This window comes from Eleginops maclovinus, chromosome 20 (genome assembly GCF_036324505.1).
Source record: "Eleginops maclovinus isolate JMC-PN-2008 ecotype Puerto Natales chromosome 20, JC_Emac_rtc_rv5, whole genome shotgun sequence".
Classification (NCBI taxonomy): Eukaryota; Metazoa; Chordata; class Actinopteri; order Perciformes; family Eleginopidae; genus Eleginops; species Eleginops maclovinus.
The window spans coordinates 2,852,826-2,871,295 of record NC_086368.1 but is presented as its reverse complement, the minus strand read 5'-3'; the positions used below and the strand labels follow the sequence as shown (position 1 = coordinate 2,871,295).

Below are 18,470 nucleotides of genomic sequence, written 5' to 3'. Positions count from 1 at the left end.
AGACTTATTTTAAACTACTGGCTTTGTTTTTTATTTTTTCAATCCTCTAGCAAACGTGTTTAATTGTACTTGTATTTTTATTTTATATGCTCACTATTCAACCCTGAGAACATCTCCTTGTTTCACTACAAATGTTTTTCAGTTTTCTTCTGAATGAATGGTAGGAACCATATACTATGTGTCTCATGGGGGAAGGGTAGTTGGGAAGGATATGGAGGGATGAAAAGGGGTGAGGTGTTAACTGTACAATATTCCTTTGTGAGCTCTGTTGATTGTGATGACACCTTGAAATATTCAATAAAAACGTAATTACAAAAAATAACTTTAATGAACTATGGTTGAGAGGGATCTTTTCAGCAATGACTTCCTTATTTGTTTTGTTTATTTATTCCAAGTTTATTGTTGGAGCAGCTAACAACAGCACAGCCCAGTCAGATGGTCGAATGATCTAAAGTTATGTTAAACGTCTAAAACATATGTATCATGTGTTTCAACCAGAGATGAAGTCAGGACATGTTTGATTTTGAGCAGTTTTGATTTTCTAGTCAAGAATAGAAAATGAGCTGCTGTGTTTTTTGGCATAGTGGCAGTGGTCATCAGATGACAAAAATAGGTACTAACAATAAAAGAAATGAAAAGGTGAATTGACTGTTTTCATTATCAAAATGTGATCAACATTTTGAATATCTAGAAGAACTATCAGTGAAATTATTTTATCCAAACAGCCGACAGGAAGTCAGCCAGAGGAAGGCTGGAGAGGGACTAAAGTGTTTGTTCTCTCTATACTGCTACAGTTATCTGAATATGCACATTATAAAACTATAAAGATGTATTCCCAATCCAAATATCTAGATACACTGTCCATCACGAGCTAATTATGCTTTCATTACATTTGGCAACACATAAGAGAGGGATATACAGGCTTTAAAGCAAACTGTATTCCAGAAAACAAAGGAAAGACACGGAGGGCTGTTTGAGGGCTCAGCAGCTGGAACAGACAGCCTGACAGAGTGATGGAGGGAATGGAAGGACAGTATGGGCGGGGGGCAGGAAAAAGCACAACAGAGCATGTGTCATGTTCAGTCTGCAGAGGGCGGGCAGACAGGTGTCACTCTGAGTTAATAGGGCAGTTAGAGCCAGGGCAGGACAGGGGCTTTAGGGGGGGACATCATTCAGCTAGGTGGGGGCATTGAGAAAAATAGTGTTGGCTAAGGTGAAAAGGAGTTATTGTGTGAGAGATAGACAGACGTGGGGGGGGGGGGGGGGGGGGGGTGGAGGGTAGAGAAGCACATCTGAGTAGCACTGTCACACAGCATTACTCTCACTGTCAGAGAGAGGGGGGGGCAAGGAGACACCAAGGACAGACAGAGCGAGGGACAAATGGCAGCAGAGGAGACAGAGAGAGAGAGAGAGAGAGAGAGAGAGAGAGAGAACACACAGGATATGAGCCTCAGCAGCACAGCTGTGTCCTGTTTCAACTCCAACTTGACTTGTGAATCTCATTGGGAGATACTTTCAAGGTTTTTTTCAAAATGTATCGTTTTATTTCCAGTGAAGGTCTACAGCGGACTCTGAATAATTGTTCCTGTTTACTCTTTTAACGCCAGTTTTCATTTCTGAAAGCACTTCATATTACAGTTTTATGGATTAATATCTTAAGCTTTTGTAAATCTCAAACCATATAATGTCAACTTTCAATAACTGTGTTGCTACTTTAATATCTCTTTGCCTTCTCTGGATATTGTTAAAGAACAAAACAACAACCGGACAACAACTGGAAACATGCCTTTAAAATAGTAATGAGAAGTGCGTTTGTAGTGAGGGGTGTGGGGTGTGTGTGTGTGTGTGTGTGTGTGTGTGTGTGTGTGTGTGTGTGTGTGTGTGTGTGTGTGTGTGTGTGTGTGTGTGTGTGTGTGTGTCCTGCTTACATTGGCACTGGGTTGCCTTTGGCCTCACACTCGATGATGATGTTATCTCTGGGGTCGACAATGAAGTCCTTCACCGACTGTTTGACTATGGTGGGGGGTTGCTTCACTGTTGGAGGAGGGACACACAGAGGGAAGGTTACAGGAATGATGCTGTGAATAGATAACGCACATACACACTAAGACACACAACAATGCGCACAGACACACACTCTTGCTTCCTTTTCAGATCCCTTAAAACCACACCAGATATCAATAGCTCAATACATCAATATACACGAGGCTCTCCTGCAGATCCATACCCTGACTCCTTGTGTTACAGTAAACTCAACAGATGACAGGAAGGAAGGGAACATCAAATGTGTGTTTAGGGTTTAAATATTTAATTTAGTGCAAGCATCATATAGCTCTAATGAAGAAGTTGAAGCTTTGTAGAAACAATGTTTTACCAACCTAAAAATGATATGGGATGTGCTTTATGATCCACTCTGGATCCGCACGCATTGGTGTGATCAGCTGCTTTTCTGTGTCATGATGGATTTGTATTCATATTTTAGGGAAGATCAATTTCAAGTTGCCTTTTAGATATAGTGTTTCAGATAATGTGGATAACATCTGTGCTTCTTGTTCTGTTGGACTTTTTTTTGTGATGTCAGTTTATTTAGATAATCTCAGCATACAGTGTTCTTATAAGCAATAAAAAATAAGAACAGCTAGAATGCTAGAATTTGCTAGGATTAAGAAGTCTCTAAATCTTTGAAGGATTACGTGTTATTTGTTTTCTTGTGTTGCCAAAAAAAGGACATTTTAAAAAATGTGGTAATCATTGTGAAGCATTGTGGATTATTGATTCATATATCGGTTGATCTGTTTTATAATCCTAATAAAGAAATACATAGATCATAGTTTCCACCTCCCCAGCTGTGTTCAGTCTACTAGACATATTTAATGGCTCATAACCCACACACACATCTTTCTGTCCTTTTGCCTTTCCAGTTCACTGAGCCCTGCAGGGTAGAGGCTCCAACGCTGAACACAAGTACACACAGACACACACAAACTGTACACACAACACAAGATAAGAAGCATTAGCATTAGATGGCTGTGTGAGAATGATTCTGTCTAACAGAACACTCTCCCTCTGTAATGGAAGCTATTCCCGCTAATCTCATGCACAACTGAGAAAAGGACGGCATTATACATATCCCTCTCGTTGCTGTGGTAACCATAAGAGTATTTTTATACTATGCTTGGTTGTGATAAAAGCCAGGCTATGAGACATAATTGGTATGGAAATTACTCCTCAACGTATCAGTTTATAACACATCCTCCATGACATTCTTTAAACTGGCTCTGAGCTCTGAATGCTATGTTGCTTCATACTGTATAATGCTGAATATAACGCTGCTATTCCTGTGTGTGTTTCAAAACAAGATAACTAACTGCTCCTTAGGACCAATGATTTGTTGGGTTATTCAAATCTATTATTCATTGTCACTTATGAACCCATGTTGGGGATTTGGGCTCATCTTTTTAAATCACAGACTGTAACGGTGTATTCATCTCTGTTGAGCAGGAGGAAAATCAACAGTAAATACCACAGGTGTGTAGTTGAGCTCTAAGTGATGAAATTAGTCACTGGTACAGAAACATTAGCAGTGATGTTAAAAAGAAACACTTACGCTCCTGCAGGATCTTTGCTGTTAGTCCAATGTAAAGCCGAAGAGAGACAGGGAGAAGCATGGAGACATTGTAATGTGAATGTTAATCATATTAGACGGATATAGACATTAATAGTTCTATGTTATATTCATTGTGTTATGTTCAGGTCAGTGGTGCCCAACTGGTGACTGACCATTACAGAGCAGCGCTTTTATTTTGAAATCCAGTTTCTGTTTTAAGAAGGGAGCTGTATAACTTTATGCTTACACAGTACAGCTGATCACAAGTAGGAGACAGATGATTTGTTTAACTTACACAAAATGCAGTGAAGTAGTGTCCTTGTTTAAAACCAACAGATGAATTGTTCTTCTCTTTATAGTTAGCGGCACTCAGATTGATGTAGTATTGTAAAAACGGATTCTGAACAAGTTGTTTTAGTTTCATTTAGTGAAATTGTAACATAATAGTTAACTTTGAATGGGGCAGAAATAAAGTGAATATTGAGCTGGCCCACTGTAGGAGTGGACCAGAACACGTTTCCAGAGATTCCTTTAAACCATTAGGCAGAACCAGTTGAGAAGCACTGTCATAGCTTACAGTTATGCTCTGTGTCAAAAAAAAAACTATAGAAATTAGTTGTTATAAAATGAGAACTGTGATTTATAGAGAGAAACAGAAAGGATGTCTGGACTCACCTGTAAGGAGTCCGCGTGTCAGCAGAGGTTGAACAGTGAAGAAAGGAAACACACAGATACGTTAGCTTGTTTTTAATAATATAACACTGCGTCATACAGTGTGTTTAAACGGCTGATCATTTAATTGTAACAGAGAGGAAGCATAATTGCATTCAAACCCCTTGGTGTGCACTTTATATAGGTGTTTGCAGGTAATATTGGGCGCTATAATAACACCAGGAAAGTTGATCTTTTACCCTTTTTAAACACACAAGGTAAACCTATTCATTCTCTCACAGAGGACACAGGAGAGACTGCTGTTGATGAGTTTGACACCTTCTGGATGGAGTTCTGTCTGCTGCTTTGGAGGAGGCAGTTTGTATTTCCTCTATCGTTTCATTTCCTCTCAATGAGTGGGGCCATGACACACATTGGATTCTGCAGCGGATGGGACAGTGAGGGGCTGACTGTGATATAGGGAGTGAAATAACTGATGTCTACAGTGGTAGCTTTTAGTTCCATTTTCTACATTATAAAGGATGAACCTTGTCTATCCGAACGAAAGTGTTAAATAGACAGATCTGCAAAGAAGTGTGCAACATGATGATGACTGAGGGTGGCTGACTCTTTAAATGTAATGTAACACTTATTAGAAAGGTATCACCTATCCACATGGTGCTAAAATGTATTTAACATGTGTACCTGTAAATGTGAAATAGTCATGTGGACCCCCCACTGCTACATTAAACTTCTATTCACTATGATGTGCTTTGCCTACATGATTTTGACTGTGTTTGTCTGTCACAGCAAAACCTCCACAGACCTTTTACTGAATATTAATAGTATTGATTTTTTTTCATTTAGATGTTATGTTATGTTAAAATGGAGTTTGGGTGTTTCCTGTAGGCATGTGTGGAAAGCACTCATCAATAAAGGTCAAGAGTGCAGTTTGCTGTGAAGCAGATAAGGAGACAAAGGAGGAGGGGGAAGGGGCTTCTGAACCTACCCATCATCACATGGAGCCTTAGTTAGCTCTGACAAAGAGCTTCCAAGGAGAGTCATTAGAGGAGAATGGATCACTACCTTCTGATCAGTATATAAAAAGAGGCTTCATATGTACATTTAATGTGTAACGCCGCCATTAAAAGAGCCATATGAACTCCGTTCTTGCAGCTGTGTGCCGGTATATCAACTACAAACATAATTCTTCTGATTCATAACATGACTACAAACTACAATTTTGTTGTTAAACACAGAGGATGAGTTAAGAAGTCTCAGCCTGAGGACCGTCGAGTTGCATGACATCCCTTATTCTGATTCTGCTTAAACATATGAAGAGAAAAATTGTAAAATAAAATGCCACACCAGATGAACAGCTAGATTCCCAACATTTCTTGCCAGACCTCATCCATCCTGAATGTTTGCTCTTTGTGTTGTCTTTCATTTGTTGATGGTTCTTGTTTTTATTGTGTGTTTGCTCATTTAATTTTTTCAAATGACACACAGCAGGTAATGCAGCAAACGTGAACTACTGTATATTGTCCTGTGTATCAAACTGAATCATGTGTTAAATCAATCTGGAAGTAACTAACTGATCACATTTTTTGTCAGAAATAAATGATCACACTGTCGGTTTTTCACAATGAGGAGAATACATTGAAGAAATGGCAACAAACTATAAGGATTCCATCCAAATATTGGACGGGGTGTGTGTGTGTGTGTGTGTGTGTGTGTGTGTGTGTGTGTGTGTGTGTGTGTGTGTGTGCGTGTGTCAGATCAATAGAACATCATAAGACCAGGGTTGAAAGGTCAGGATTATAAAAGAAAGAGAGATGGAGCCATGTTTGTGTGTGTGGGGGGGAGAGCTAGTCCTTCAGGCTCTCAGTGTCAATTCATTTGTGTATGTGTGTGTGTGTGTGTGTGTGTGTGTGTGTGTGTGTGTGTGTGTGTGTGTGTGTGTGTGTGTGTGTGTGTGTGTGTGTGTGTGTGTGTGTGTGTGTGTGTGTGTGTGTGTGTGTTTGTGTGTGTGTGTGTGTGTGTGTGTGTGTGTGTGTGTGTGTGTGTGTGTGTGTGTGTGTGTGTGTGTGTGTGTGTGTGTGTATGTGTGTGGTAAGAGAAATTAAAAGAGAAGGGAAAGGCACAACTCCCTTTGTCCTGTGCTTTTGTCTCCAATACCCTGAGGAATCACTTTAACAGGGGGATCGCATCTGGCTTTTATACTCATAGTGGATAGGTATGAACATATTACTGACAGTGTGTGTGTGTGTGTGTGTGTGTGTGTGTGTGTGTGTGTGTGTGTGTGTGTGTGTGTGTGTGTGTGTGTGTGTGTGTGCGTGTGTGTGTGTGTGTGTGTGTGTGTGTGTGTGTGTGTGTGTGTGTGTGTGTGTGTTTGAGTTTTTTAATGTGATTTATAATGATGTGAGAACCAATGAATACCTATCATCTTTAAATATATAGTGAGAGAGTTACCTAAATGGGATCACTATAGTAACCCTAACCCTACCTCAAGCTGCACGTCCAACCACAACTGAGAAAAGCAATATATTCAAACTGAAACGCTGACTTTAATTAAATGTGTTATGTGGACGAATTTCACTTAACTGTATAAAGTTAGTTGAAAGCAATAAAATTAAGTTTAAATAAAAATGTTTGGTTCAACTTAATATTATTGCTTTCAACTAACCTAATACAGTTATATGAAATTCATCCATATATCACATTTAAATAAAGTCAGCGTTTCAGTTTTTTCAGTGTGGCTACATTTAGTCTCGATCCCGACAGTGCAGTACAGACACTGATGCAGCTCTTAATTTCCCATGGTGTTGGATTCATAACGATCAAAGTCTTTTAACTGTACACTGACAGAACACAACCACAGAATAAAGATACATTGGCCTTTTCAAAATGAAAGGTCAAATTTTAAAAAAAGAAATTGTCACTAGCAGTGTACATCTGGGCTTTATGTTTCTGTGTGGTGTAGTTGTCTGAGAAACCCTGAGTGCACCCTGTTACACGGAAAAAACTGAAAAGCATTAGGTTAATTGAAAGTAAACCTATTAAGTTGAACCTGATATTTTTATTTCAAACTAAAAATGTTGCTTTCAACTAACCTAATACAGTTATACGAGATCTGTCGACATAATACATTTAATTAAAGTCAACGTTTCAGTGTCTTCAGTACGGCGTCAGGTAGGAGACAGGTAATTATGTGCTCCTATCTCGCTTTCCACCGTCTTTACTGCAAGCTCACAATGCCACAAATAAATGGTTGAATAAACCTAAAAACAAGTATGACTTTCAAATTTCGAGTTCAAAAATAATCTGCCCTTTACTAAGAGCATCAAAGCAACAACTTTTAATATGATGTAGAAATCTGGCAGCACAGCTGTTCTGTCAGCACTGCACAAAAATCTGAGAGAAAAGTTGTTTGTGGAATCTGACACAAAATAAAACATAATACCTTTCTCAGTCCTAGCATTGTTTTTGTCCAGAGTTCTGTTTTCCAGACAGCAGGTGAACGGGGTTGCAGCAGCAGAACTGAGCTCTCATGTAACCACATCATAACCCTGAGCCATGTATCTCAGCAGACTTTAGTTGTGATTTGGTACGTGTATCTGCTGTAACACAATGCTTTGGAGTGGATCTGATGATTGCTGAAGGACTTACGGTCTTGTGGAACTTCGATGGCTGCTGCTTGGCGCCACAGCAGCAGCAGTGATGACATGAAAGCCAGGGCAACATGGCCGCCCTGCCGCATCATCTCTCTCCTTCCGATTGGCCGGCCTCGCCCGTCCCCTCTCCTGACTGGCTAGAAGGTTCTCCTGACAGAGCGCCAAACACCTGAGAGTAAAGACAGAGGGACAGATGGTTAGCGTGGAGACAGTAGTGTATCTACAGTTAAACTGTTTGTGTATGAGGCTGTGTTCTAGCATGAGAGTGTTTGGCCTACATTCACAGCTGAGTCCTGTGCGGCTCCCTGGAGAGAGCAGCCAGAGACAAAGCCAAGGAGAAGCTCTGTGCCTCTGTTTCTTAAAGGAGGAGCTGGCTGAATCACAAGCCCTTTCAAATGTAGAATGGTTTAATGTTCTGCCCAGAAGTGAGGATGGAGAATGAAAATTATTGGGATTGTTCCATTGTTCAAATCCCACCAACGTCTTTGATACAACAGTTACATAATCTTTAAACATAAAGTTGCTATAAGGTGTCAATAGACTTTATTAGGCTGGGAAATCCTCTTTATTATACTTATCATCTTACCACAGGGACAATTTTGGCTGACAGGTTTTATTGATACGAACATTACAAAAATCAAGTTAATCATATTAAATGTAAAAGAGGAATTCTACGAATATAAAAAAATCACTGCCTTAGAAACAACACAAAGACGTTGCCATCATCTGATGTTAAACATTGTAAAAAGTATGTAACTGTTTATAATTGTTTTCTGTAAATCTGAAATACAAAATTAAGTTACAAAAAAATAGGATGTTGCAGTGATATTTACAACGTTACCCAGTTATAATAACAGGGATGCTAGCGATGCCAAGGTTGTGCTAGTTTCTAGTTTACGCTTACACTGAGATCTCAGTGAGGTGGAGCTGCAAGCTGTACAGTGACCCGGTTACACACACACACTCTTCTTCAAGCCATCTTATTAATCAGCCACATACCAAAGGTTTCTAATTAACTCCCCCCACCACCACCATCACCACCACCACCACCTCCACATGACAGCCAGGTCTGTGTACTGGCAACCATAGCAGGACCACCTGCCCACTGTTAATCCTGCCCCCATGGTGCTCCCTCCCACCAGGATCAATCCTTCACTCAGCTGCAAATCACACCAGAGCTCAAAGCTATGACAGCAGGAAAAATAAAATACAAATTAAAGATATCCAGTGGGAGTGTGGGGGTGGTTGTTTACCATAAGGTTGCCATATTAAAGCTCCAGGAAAATATTGGGGAAGAGAATCTGATGCAACTCAAAGGACTGTGAGTGCACTGACACGCTGAACACACAAGTTGTGTTATTTTATTGATTACAGTCTAAACAATTGGAGTTTTCAGAACAAATTCAGATTATTCCAACACCTCAGTGTGAACCTAAGGGAAACGTAATGTGTGTATCCAACCCTGGGATTTGGATCCACTCCAAAATGTAATAGGCTTTAACCTTGACCAAAGCTACACCCACACAATAATAATCCATACCTTTGATTCTAAAAACGATTCATTTATTTGATAATGATAATATATAAAAATGTAAACAAAAGAAAGGCCTACTTATTAATATCATGCAATCCCTGTATCTATTAGGATTTCCAGATGATGATAACCATTGTTTGTCCCCCAGTTTAATTAAATGCTGAAGAAGAACACAAGCTATCAGCCTGCATGTCTTTACCAGGAGCTGTGAAACAACACACTGATCTCATGAGGGAGGGGACACAACAGCTTTTTGGCCTGAGGGCAGTAGTCAGATTTCCCCCAAAACCTGCAAACACCTAACACACACTCCCCCCCAGACACACACACACACACACACACACACACACACACACACACACACACACACACACACACACACACACACACACACACACACACACACACACACACACACACACACAGAAGAACAGTAGAGAAGGCGATTAGGTTAAGAGCATGCCACACAGTCTTGACAGAAAAATCTGCTTTGAATTGCAGATTGATTCCCAGCAGAGAAGTGATGGAGAGAGAGAAATGAAGATAAGGAAGAAAGAAATGGACAGAGAACAGAGAGAGCAGCAGAGACGGCTCTGAAATAGGTCATTGGTTCTTCCCACGTGTGGAGCTCTGTACGCACTGCAGTGCATTATAAATGATAGCACACAGAGAATGCACACGCAGGAAGGAAAGAGGGTCAGTGAACGCCACACACTACACAATACGCCTCATGGAAGCTCAAGCTGGAAAATGGCAGCTATACTTCAGGCTGGAAAAACCTGGCCCAGACATTCTAAAATCTGAACAACTTTGCCAGAATACTGTTCAATTAATGTGAATCACAGGAATATTACTCCTTAGTTTTCATGTCATCGAGCTCTCTTCAATGATTAAACATTACTCTTATAGGGCTATTTTTTGTACTCATTTTACTTTTGGCAAAAACGCAAGTAAGCGTGTTTCTTAAACCTGATTGTTAAATCAGCTCTAGTATAAAACAATGTAAAATGACTTAAGAATGTCGAGGAGTCACACTAATGACACACCAGCACCTATAGCAGCGAGTGATCCGAAAGCTGGGAAAAGCTTGTAACGCTATACAGGGAAATAATGCAATCAGTTACAAGTACAGTGTTCTTATGTTCTTTGGTAAAACTGCATAATCTGACGCAACAAAATACAGTTGCTGTGTAGGTGTGGAAATTCAGCATAAATCCATCTACTCATTTCAGACAATGAAGCTCAAGGTAAGTTTTTTAACTAACAGTTGCACAAGCTTAGACTGCAACAACCAATGCAATAACCAAGCTGGTTGGGAGGTTAATATAGTTGTTGCTGTGTCGTCTCATTTGGATAACAGTAACAGTAGGAGTAATCTTTTCATCAGCTGTTAACAGAACGCCATGTGAATGAATCTGTTGGAGATTTAAAGGGGATGTGTGGGAACATTGAGAAAAGAGATGATGAATGTAGGCAAAAGGTTGATGAAGGCTTTTGATTTATCGACTAAAATATAATATACCACTGATGTTTATACCTCTCACAAAGAGAGATACAGGTCTGAAGCTGGCAGGGTATTGATCCTTTGTGGAGCAGAGGAATATTGATTCAAGGCTTCCACACACTAAGGCTGCTCCCTGTGAAGGGCAACACTGACACCAGGGTGTTTTCCCTCTAGGTGATTCAACTATCAAGTGATAGGTAGTGACCTGGATGTTGAAATTTGGAAAATGCGTGAGATCAGGCTACATCCCACTACTAACCCAGGTAAAGACAAGAGAAATATCAGACTAAATGTTGAGACCCAGCCAATGATAGCTGCTGGTAGTTTTTATCTTACATGATTTTCGAGGTTGATTGATCAAAAAGGGACAGACTTTAGAATCAGGTCAACATTACGGCATCAAATGTCTCCTAGATTCAGAATAAGTTCTCTTACTTTGACAAACTGTAAAGAACAAAATGATGATATGTCAGGCTGGACACTTATGTTCATTCCTGATGTGCCATTTATTGCCCAGGCATTAGTCCTCACCATGAGATTTCGGAAGCGGCTAATGACTCAGGGTGTATTGGGAACCCTCTGGTTGTATACACTCTTCTAAGGCCAAGGCCCACAGAGTAGACAAATCAAGGATAAATTAGAGTAAACCCTTGTTTTTGTGCAGCCCTGATCCTGGCAGTGGCTCAGAGATGGGGGGTGCAGCGTAAATATTTATGCACTGAGCTGCATTCCCAGAGTGGTAGTGTACCCCATTGTAGGTTTAACAGTTCTAGTCGACTTTTGTTTACACATGCAAACAAGTACACCAATACACACACACACACACACACACACACACACACACACACACACACACACACACACACACACACACACACACAAGGTGACCTAATAGACTAACCAAAACACAACCAGGTCAGAGTTACCTTAGGTTAACCTCAGGCAAACATTATGATCACACACACACACACACACACACACACACACACACACACACACACACACACACACACACACACACACACACACACACACACACACACACACACACACGCACACACAGCTTCTCCTAACGTCACATCACGGGGTGCATCATAGAGGCTACTACAGGCTTTAACAGGAGCAGATTGGCCTGTTGAAGGCTATTTTAAAATGAACATGGTGTGCTGTGTGTTTATAGCTTATTGTGTATTTCTGAGCACTGCTTAGTGACCTGCTATGAGATTTGCCAGAAGCGAGCTCAAAGTACAAATTATGAAACAGAGCGATAAAAATGTTAACCTACTTTAGAAACGGCTTTCCTTCGCTAAATGATTCTACATGATTTCTTAACATTATTTCATTATTTCATAATTATGCTGTCATACACTCAGCCATTAAAATGTCTTATTGTTGTCAGGCAACATGCAGAATTAACCAATTCATCTTAAGACTCATTTCTTTTAGCCCCCTCGTTTTAAATGTCAAGAGAGGAAACCTAAAATAACAGAGCTAACCATCAGATGAACCGTGAGGTAAAGGTTGCTCAGCATGGCAATTACAGCTATAAACACGGGACATAATCAGCTGTTGGATATTTTCCTTTTTATTTCAGGTGTATTTTCCTGGTTTCAGAGAAACTAGTATTACATACTTGGACATAAATGATCTGCTCTTTTTACAATAGGCTAAATGTTGCAGACTTTACAATCCATACTGAAAATGTAGACTTTATTTAAACCTCACTGTACAGAATGTGTCTGTCATTGTCAGATGTTCCTTCAGCCATGTGCAGTTACACATGAAGTCCATTCTCTTTGTGCATGAAGCCAGAGCGCTCATATTCCGTTTGGCACATCCCCAACAAATACACACAACCAGTTGTACGAACTGCCATTATTCCATTGTGTCCAGTGACTGTGAGATTCCATTAGTGTCATTTAGGATGATGTGAAGTGCTAATGGAGCTCTACTGGCATAAACAGAGGGGAAAGAGCTGAGGAGGCGAAACAACACTGTATTCACAGAGATTTACATTTTGATATGTATGTGTGTAAACATGTCCCAAAACTGGAAAATCTGTCATTTAAAAATGGAATCACATTCAATTGTTTTGTGTGTAATTGTGCATTTGGTATTACATTTAAACAGCATGCCTGTATCTAAAGCAGGTATTTTTCTTTGTCTGTTAGAATGTCTGTGTTAATGTGGGCAGGACCTCAACCCTGTTCAGATTTTTTCAAGCAAAACTTTAGCTGTGCTTCTCCAAAAACAAGTAAAAATGTATTAGTAATGCAGGCGATCTGTGATTTTACCAACAGTACAGGCCCCGTATTTAACCCTCAAACTGTTTACTATAAATGTATTTTCTGTCAATGCATAACACTCCGTTCATTTGTGATTCAGATTTCCATGATTTTAATTTCATCTCTATAACTGTTATTAAGCTTCCATGAACAGAAACAGAAACCCCTTGTGGCAATACCATATATACACATATATACATATGCTGTTAATAACTGTGCAATATATACCTGGCTGCTATATCTCAGAACTGTTACAGGATGTGTATTTTATAGATTGTGTAATTTTTTGTTTTAATTTAAAATGTGTATCTTTAATATTTTTGAATGCATGCTTCTTGGGTTATATTACGAAGTCTTTGGTTCTTTTTTGCTGTAACAAATGCAAATTTCCCCTCTGTGGGACGAATAAAGCTATTCTGATTCTGATCTGAAAGGATAAAGCACAAACAACAAACTTGTTACAGCTGCATCTTTGTCAACATGTGTTGGTGTAGGCCTGCTTCTTTACGGTCCTTTAATTTCTCATGGGATTTATATTACATTTAATCCGAGCGTTTATACATTGTAATGTAGGTCACACAGAAATATGCTACTCGAAATTAGCATGATGAAATGTAAGCATATAAAAGAAAATCACTTAACCCCTCTTTCCCTTTTACTGAAAAAGCTAGTTCTAAAACAAATCCTGTACAGCTCCCATTGTGATCTCTCTGACACAGTGCCTAGAGGGGTTAACACTTTACCTTTCCTCTCAACTCGAGTCTGACCTCCATATTCGCCCCCACCAGCATTACCAATTCTGTTCTACAAACACCCCTCCCAAAATAGCTCTCCACACATCACTCTCAATTACCCTCAGCACCACAGAACTCTCCTGGCTCCTGCACTCACATACATAAATACTGTACACACAAGCAAGCCAGCAGTCACAGTGAATCACACACTGGTACCAAAGCGACCACAGGAAAGTATTATACACACAATGATTGTCCCACCCGTGTTTCAGAATGTTTCCTGTTAGCTGGTGACTCTGTAATCAAAGCCATTCTTATGAACACAGAGAAAACCTGTGATGTGATGTTTGAGCCTTTAACTAAGTATCACTTCAACATCCAATCACAAGAGATTAGCCAATCTGAAAAAACAAATTCCACATTTTAAAGTAATCAATCAGAGAGAAACAACAGGGAAGCTTTCTGCGTTAAGGAACTGTTGAAGACATCATGTTCTTAGGCTCAAATTTTCAGGTGATGTAGCTTTGAAACAATTATTTTATGATAAGTCAGAGCAGCAGAAAGGATGTGCATAATTGGGCAGATGATAACAGTCACTGCCCTGGCCGAATTCTGAAATGTGTGTTTTCTGTGTTTTGTGAGAGATGGTGCTCTGTCCGGTGAGGATCTTTGTCCTCAGACTGCAGGTGCCTATAGTGCTAAGGTCTCAGCAGTACCTTAGTTCTGTCCACCAAATCCACCTTTCTGTAGAGCTGTGTGATACACCAGTGAGGTATTTTTAGGCTTCCTGCCCTTATTTCTTGTGAGAAACTTTGTAACAAGAATCTTTTTTATGTTGTAAATAACACTGAATGTGTCATGGTGACTGTCACTTCCTTTGTTCTGTTTTCTCCTGTTAAGTCTACACAGTCTCTTATACTAGTGTCTAAAATGCAGCACTGGAACAGTAACACTTACGGGATGACTTACTGATGTGGACACTGGGCTTCTGTCTGTCCACCCTCTCTGTCGTGTGACCCCTTTACAGACCTGATGAGACACAAAAACAACAAATAAACAATTTAGCAACCTCTTCAATCCTCTGGAGCAAACACATTACAACGTCATCACTTTAAACAGAGAGCATCGCACCATAGCTCAACAGAAGCAGTGTGTGCTTTATATTATTCCTAATAAGCACTATCTATGGTCCCTGTGACTGGACCCGTTGCCAGGCTAATAATGCTAATAATGAATATGTTTGCAGCTCTACTAGTGCATGAGATAAATAGATAAAGAGAAGATCTCTTTCAGATGTGCTGACTGCTAATTAAGTCTGAGCGCAGAAGGAAGCAGGAAATACAGTAGAGTAGACAGCACACACACATACACACACACACACACACACACACACACACACACACCTCAGGACTGTCTGCAGCAGTGTTCTTCAGCTACAGTGTGTGTCTGTTCTTTCAAAGAGCTTGTCTGAACGCCAGCCGCTGCCCTTTAGCATCACAGGATGCCCTTTCTCTTTTTTCTTTGTGTCCTTCTTGCCTGTGTTGCTATTGCTCTAGTCTAGTTACACTTGCACATAACACACTCACACACCGTCTGCCTGGAGGTCTGTGGATAAGACTGCAACACAGTGACAGTCAATACTATGAAACCATATTTTACCGAGCAAGCCTTTTTAACTCCGCACACCCACACGTTTATTTTGTCCTTTCCAAACATTCTCCCAAACCTCCTGAAGTTGCATCATGGGAGGCAGCTGTTCAGACTCTGCACTATGGCAAGCCCTTTTAACATTTAATAGCTACATTTGACTATCCAGAATTAACATTGTAGAGATCAACAACGTCTTTCTGACTAGTCGTAATTACATTTTGGATAGTTGGAATTGTCATTCAAGATATCAGTAACGTAATTGTGACTAGTCAAAACTCCAGTTACAGATATCTGCAACGTCATTTCGCCTAGTCAAAACTCCAGTTACAGATATCTGCAATGTCATTTCGCCTAGTCAAAACTTATTTTAAGATATCTGAAAATGAACATGTAGATATGTTGAAAAAAAGGTGAATTAAAGATATCTTGAAATGGAATTATGACTAGTCAGAATCAAATTGTAGATATCTCAAACTGGAATTACAGATATCTACAATTCAGTTGCAGATATCTGTAATTCACATTGTGGATATCTGCAACTGAGTTGTAGATATCTGTAATGAGAAACCTCATACACATGAATGGCAAAAGTGACGTCATTTGTCCTAGGAGGAATGTCTTTGTGGGTATCTGAAATGACAATTATGGATAGGAAGAATCTAGTTGCGGATATCTGAAATGTTAATTTTCACTACACACTACATACTGATATACACCTGAACATCAGCAGGAGAGGACTCTTTAAAGTGGAGACACTACATGCTGATATACACCTGAACATCAGCAGGAGAGGACTCTTTAAAGTAGAGACACTACATACTGATATACACCTGAACATCAGCAGGAGAGGACTCTTTAAAGTAGAGACACTACATACTGATATACACCTGAACATCAGCAGGAGAGGACTCTTTAAAGTAGAGACTCTACATACTGATATACACCTGAACATCAGCAGGAGAGGACTCTTTAAAGTAGAGACGCTACATACTGATATACACCTGAACATCAGCAGGAGAGGACTCTTTAAAGTAGAGACAATACATACTGATATACACCTGAACATCAGCAGGAGAGGACTCCTTAAAGTGGAGACACTACATACTGATATACACCTGAACATCAGCAGGAGAGGACTCTTTAAAGTAGAGACGCTACATACTGATATACACCTGAACATCAGCAGGAGAGGACTCTTTAAAGTAGAGACAATACATACTGATATACACCTGAACATCAGCAGGAGAGGACTCTTTAAAGTAGAGACAATACATACTGATATACACCTGAACATCAGCAGGAGAGGACTCTTTAAAGTAGAGACTCTACATACTGATATACACCTGACATCAGCAGGAGAGGACTCTTTAAAGTAGAGACGCTAAAATACTGATATACACCGAAATCAGCAGAGAGACTCTTTAAAGTAGAACACTACATACTGATATACACCTGAAACATCAGCAGGAGGACTTTTAAGTAGAGACTCTACAAACTGACTGATACACCCTGCCCAGCATCACAGGAGCCCTCTCTTTTTTTGGTTCAGACGCTACTAGTCTATATACACTGACATAACACACGAGACACGCTGCCTGAGTTGAGGTAAGACGCAATACATGACAGTCAATACTATGAAACCATTTTTACGAGAAGCTCTTTAACTCCGCACACACACGTTTATTGTCCATTTCAAACATTCTCCAACTCGAATGCATCATGGGAGGCAGTGTCAGACTCTGCTATGCAAAGCCTTAAATTAAAGCTACATTTGACTACCAGAATTAACACCTTGAGAGATCAACACGTCTCGATAGTCGAATTACATTTTGGATAGTTGGAATTGTCATTCAGATATCATAACGAATTGAACAAAACTCAGTACAGATAGACTCTGAAACGTCATTCGCTAGCAAAACTTATTTTAAGATATCTGAAAATCGACAGAGAGGATTTGAAAAAAGGTAATTAAAATATCTTGAAATGATCATGAACTATCAGAATCAATTGTAGAGTACTCTAATGAAGTAAGATCTACATATCAGTGCAATATTAATTCACTTGTGAATCAGCAATGAGGTTGTAGATACTGTAATGAAAACTCATACACTGAATGGCAAAAGTGACGATCATTGTCCTAGGAGAGGACGTCTTTGTGAAAGTATTGAACATGACAATATGATAGAACGAATCAGTTGCGGATATCGAATGTTAATTCACTAGAGACATCTACATACTGATATACACCTGAACATCAGCAGGAGAGGACTCTTTAAAGTGAGACCTACATCTGATATACACCTGAACATCAGCAGGAAAGGACTCTTTAAAGTGGAGACACTACATACTGATATACACCTGAACATCAGCAGGAGAGGACTCCTTAAAGTGGAGATGCTACATACTGATATACACCTGAACATCAGCAGGAGAGGACTCCTTAAAGTGGAGACGCTACATACTGATATACACCTGAACATCAGCAGGAGACAACTCTTTAAAGTGGAGACACTACATACTGATATACACCTGAACATCAGCAGGAGAGGACTCTTTAAAGTAGAGACACTACATACTGATATACACCTGAACATCAGCAGGAGAGGACTCTTTAAAGTAGAGACACTACATACTGATATACACCTGAACATCAGCAGGAGAGGACTCTTTAAAGTAGAGACACTACATACTGATATACACCTGAACATCAGCAGGAGACAACTCTTTAAAGTAGAGACACTACATACTGATATACACCTGAACACCAGCAGGAGAGGACTCTTTAACTTTATCTGATGACTACAGTGTTCATGTAATGTGTTTAAAGCCCA

General features: G+C 39.8%; 1 protein-coding gene across 11 annotated transcripts in view; it reads right to left on the bottom strand.

The window, feature by feature from the left end:
- Nucleotides 1-18,470, bottom strand: part of nfasca (neurofascin homolog (chicken) a) — a 96,488-nt gene that overhangs the window by 57,878 nt on the left and 20,140 nt on the right. For 8 of the 11 annotated variants that reach the window (XM_063911137.1, XM_063911131.1, XM_063911134.1 and 5 more), the window contains exons 2-5: nt 14,947-15,018; nt 7,928-8,101; nt 3,608-3,625; nt 1,929-2,034 (exon numbers count right to left, since the gene is read on the bottom strand). In XM_063911137.1, the coding sequence (XP_063767207.1) occupies nt 1,929-2,034; nt 3,608-3,625; nt 7,928-8,021 (218 nt within the window). In that variant the 5' untranslated portion in view covers nt 8,022-8,101; nt 14,947-15,018. The remainder of the gene's footprint in view (nt 1-1,928; nt 2,035-3,607; nt 3,626-7,927; nt 8,102-14,946; nt 15,019-18,470) is intronic. The other 3 variants (XM_063911133.1, XM_063911141.1, XM_063911132.1) reach the window with 2 other exon arrangements.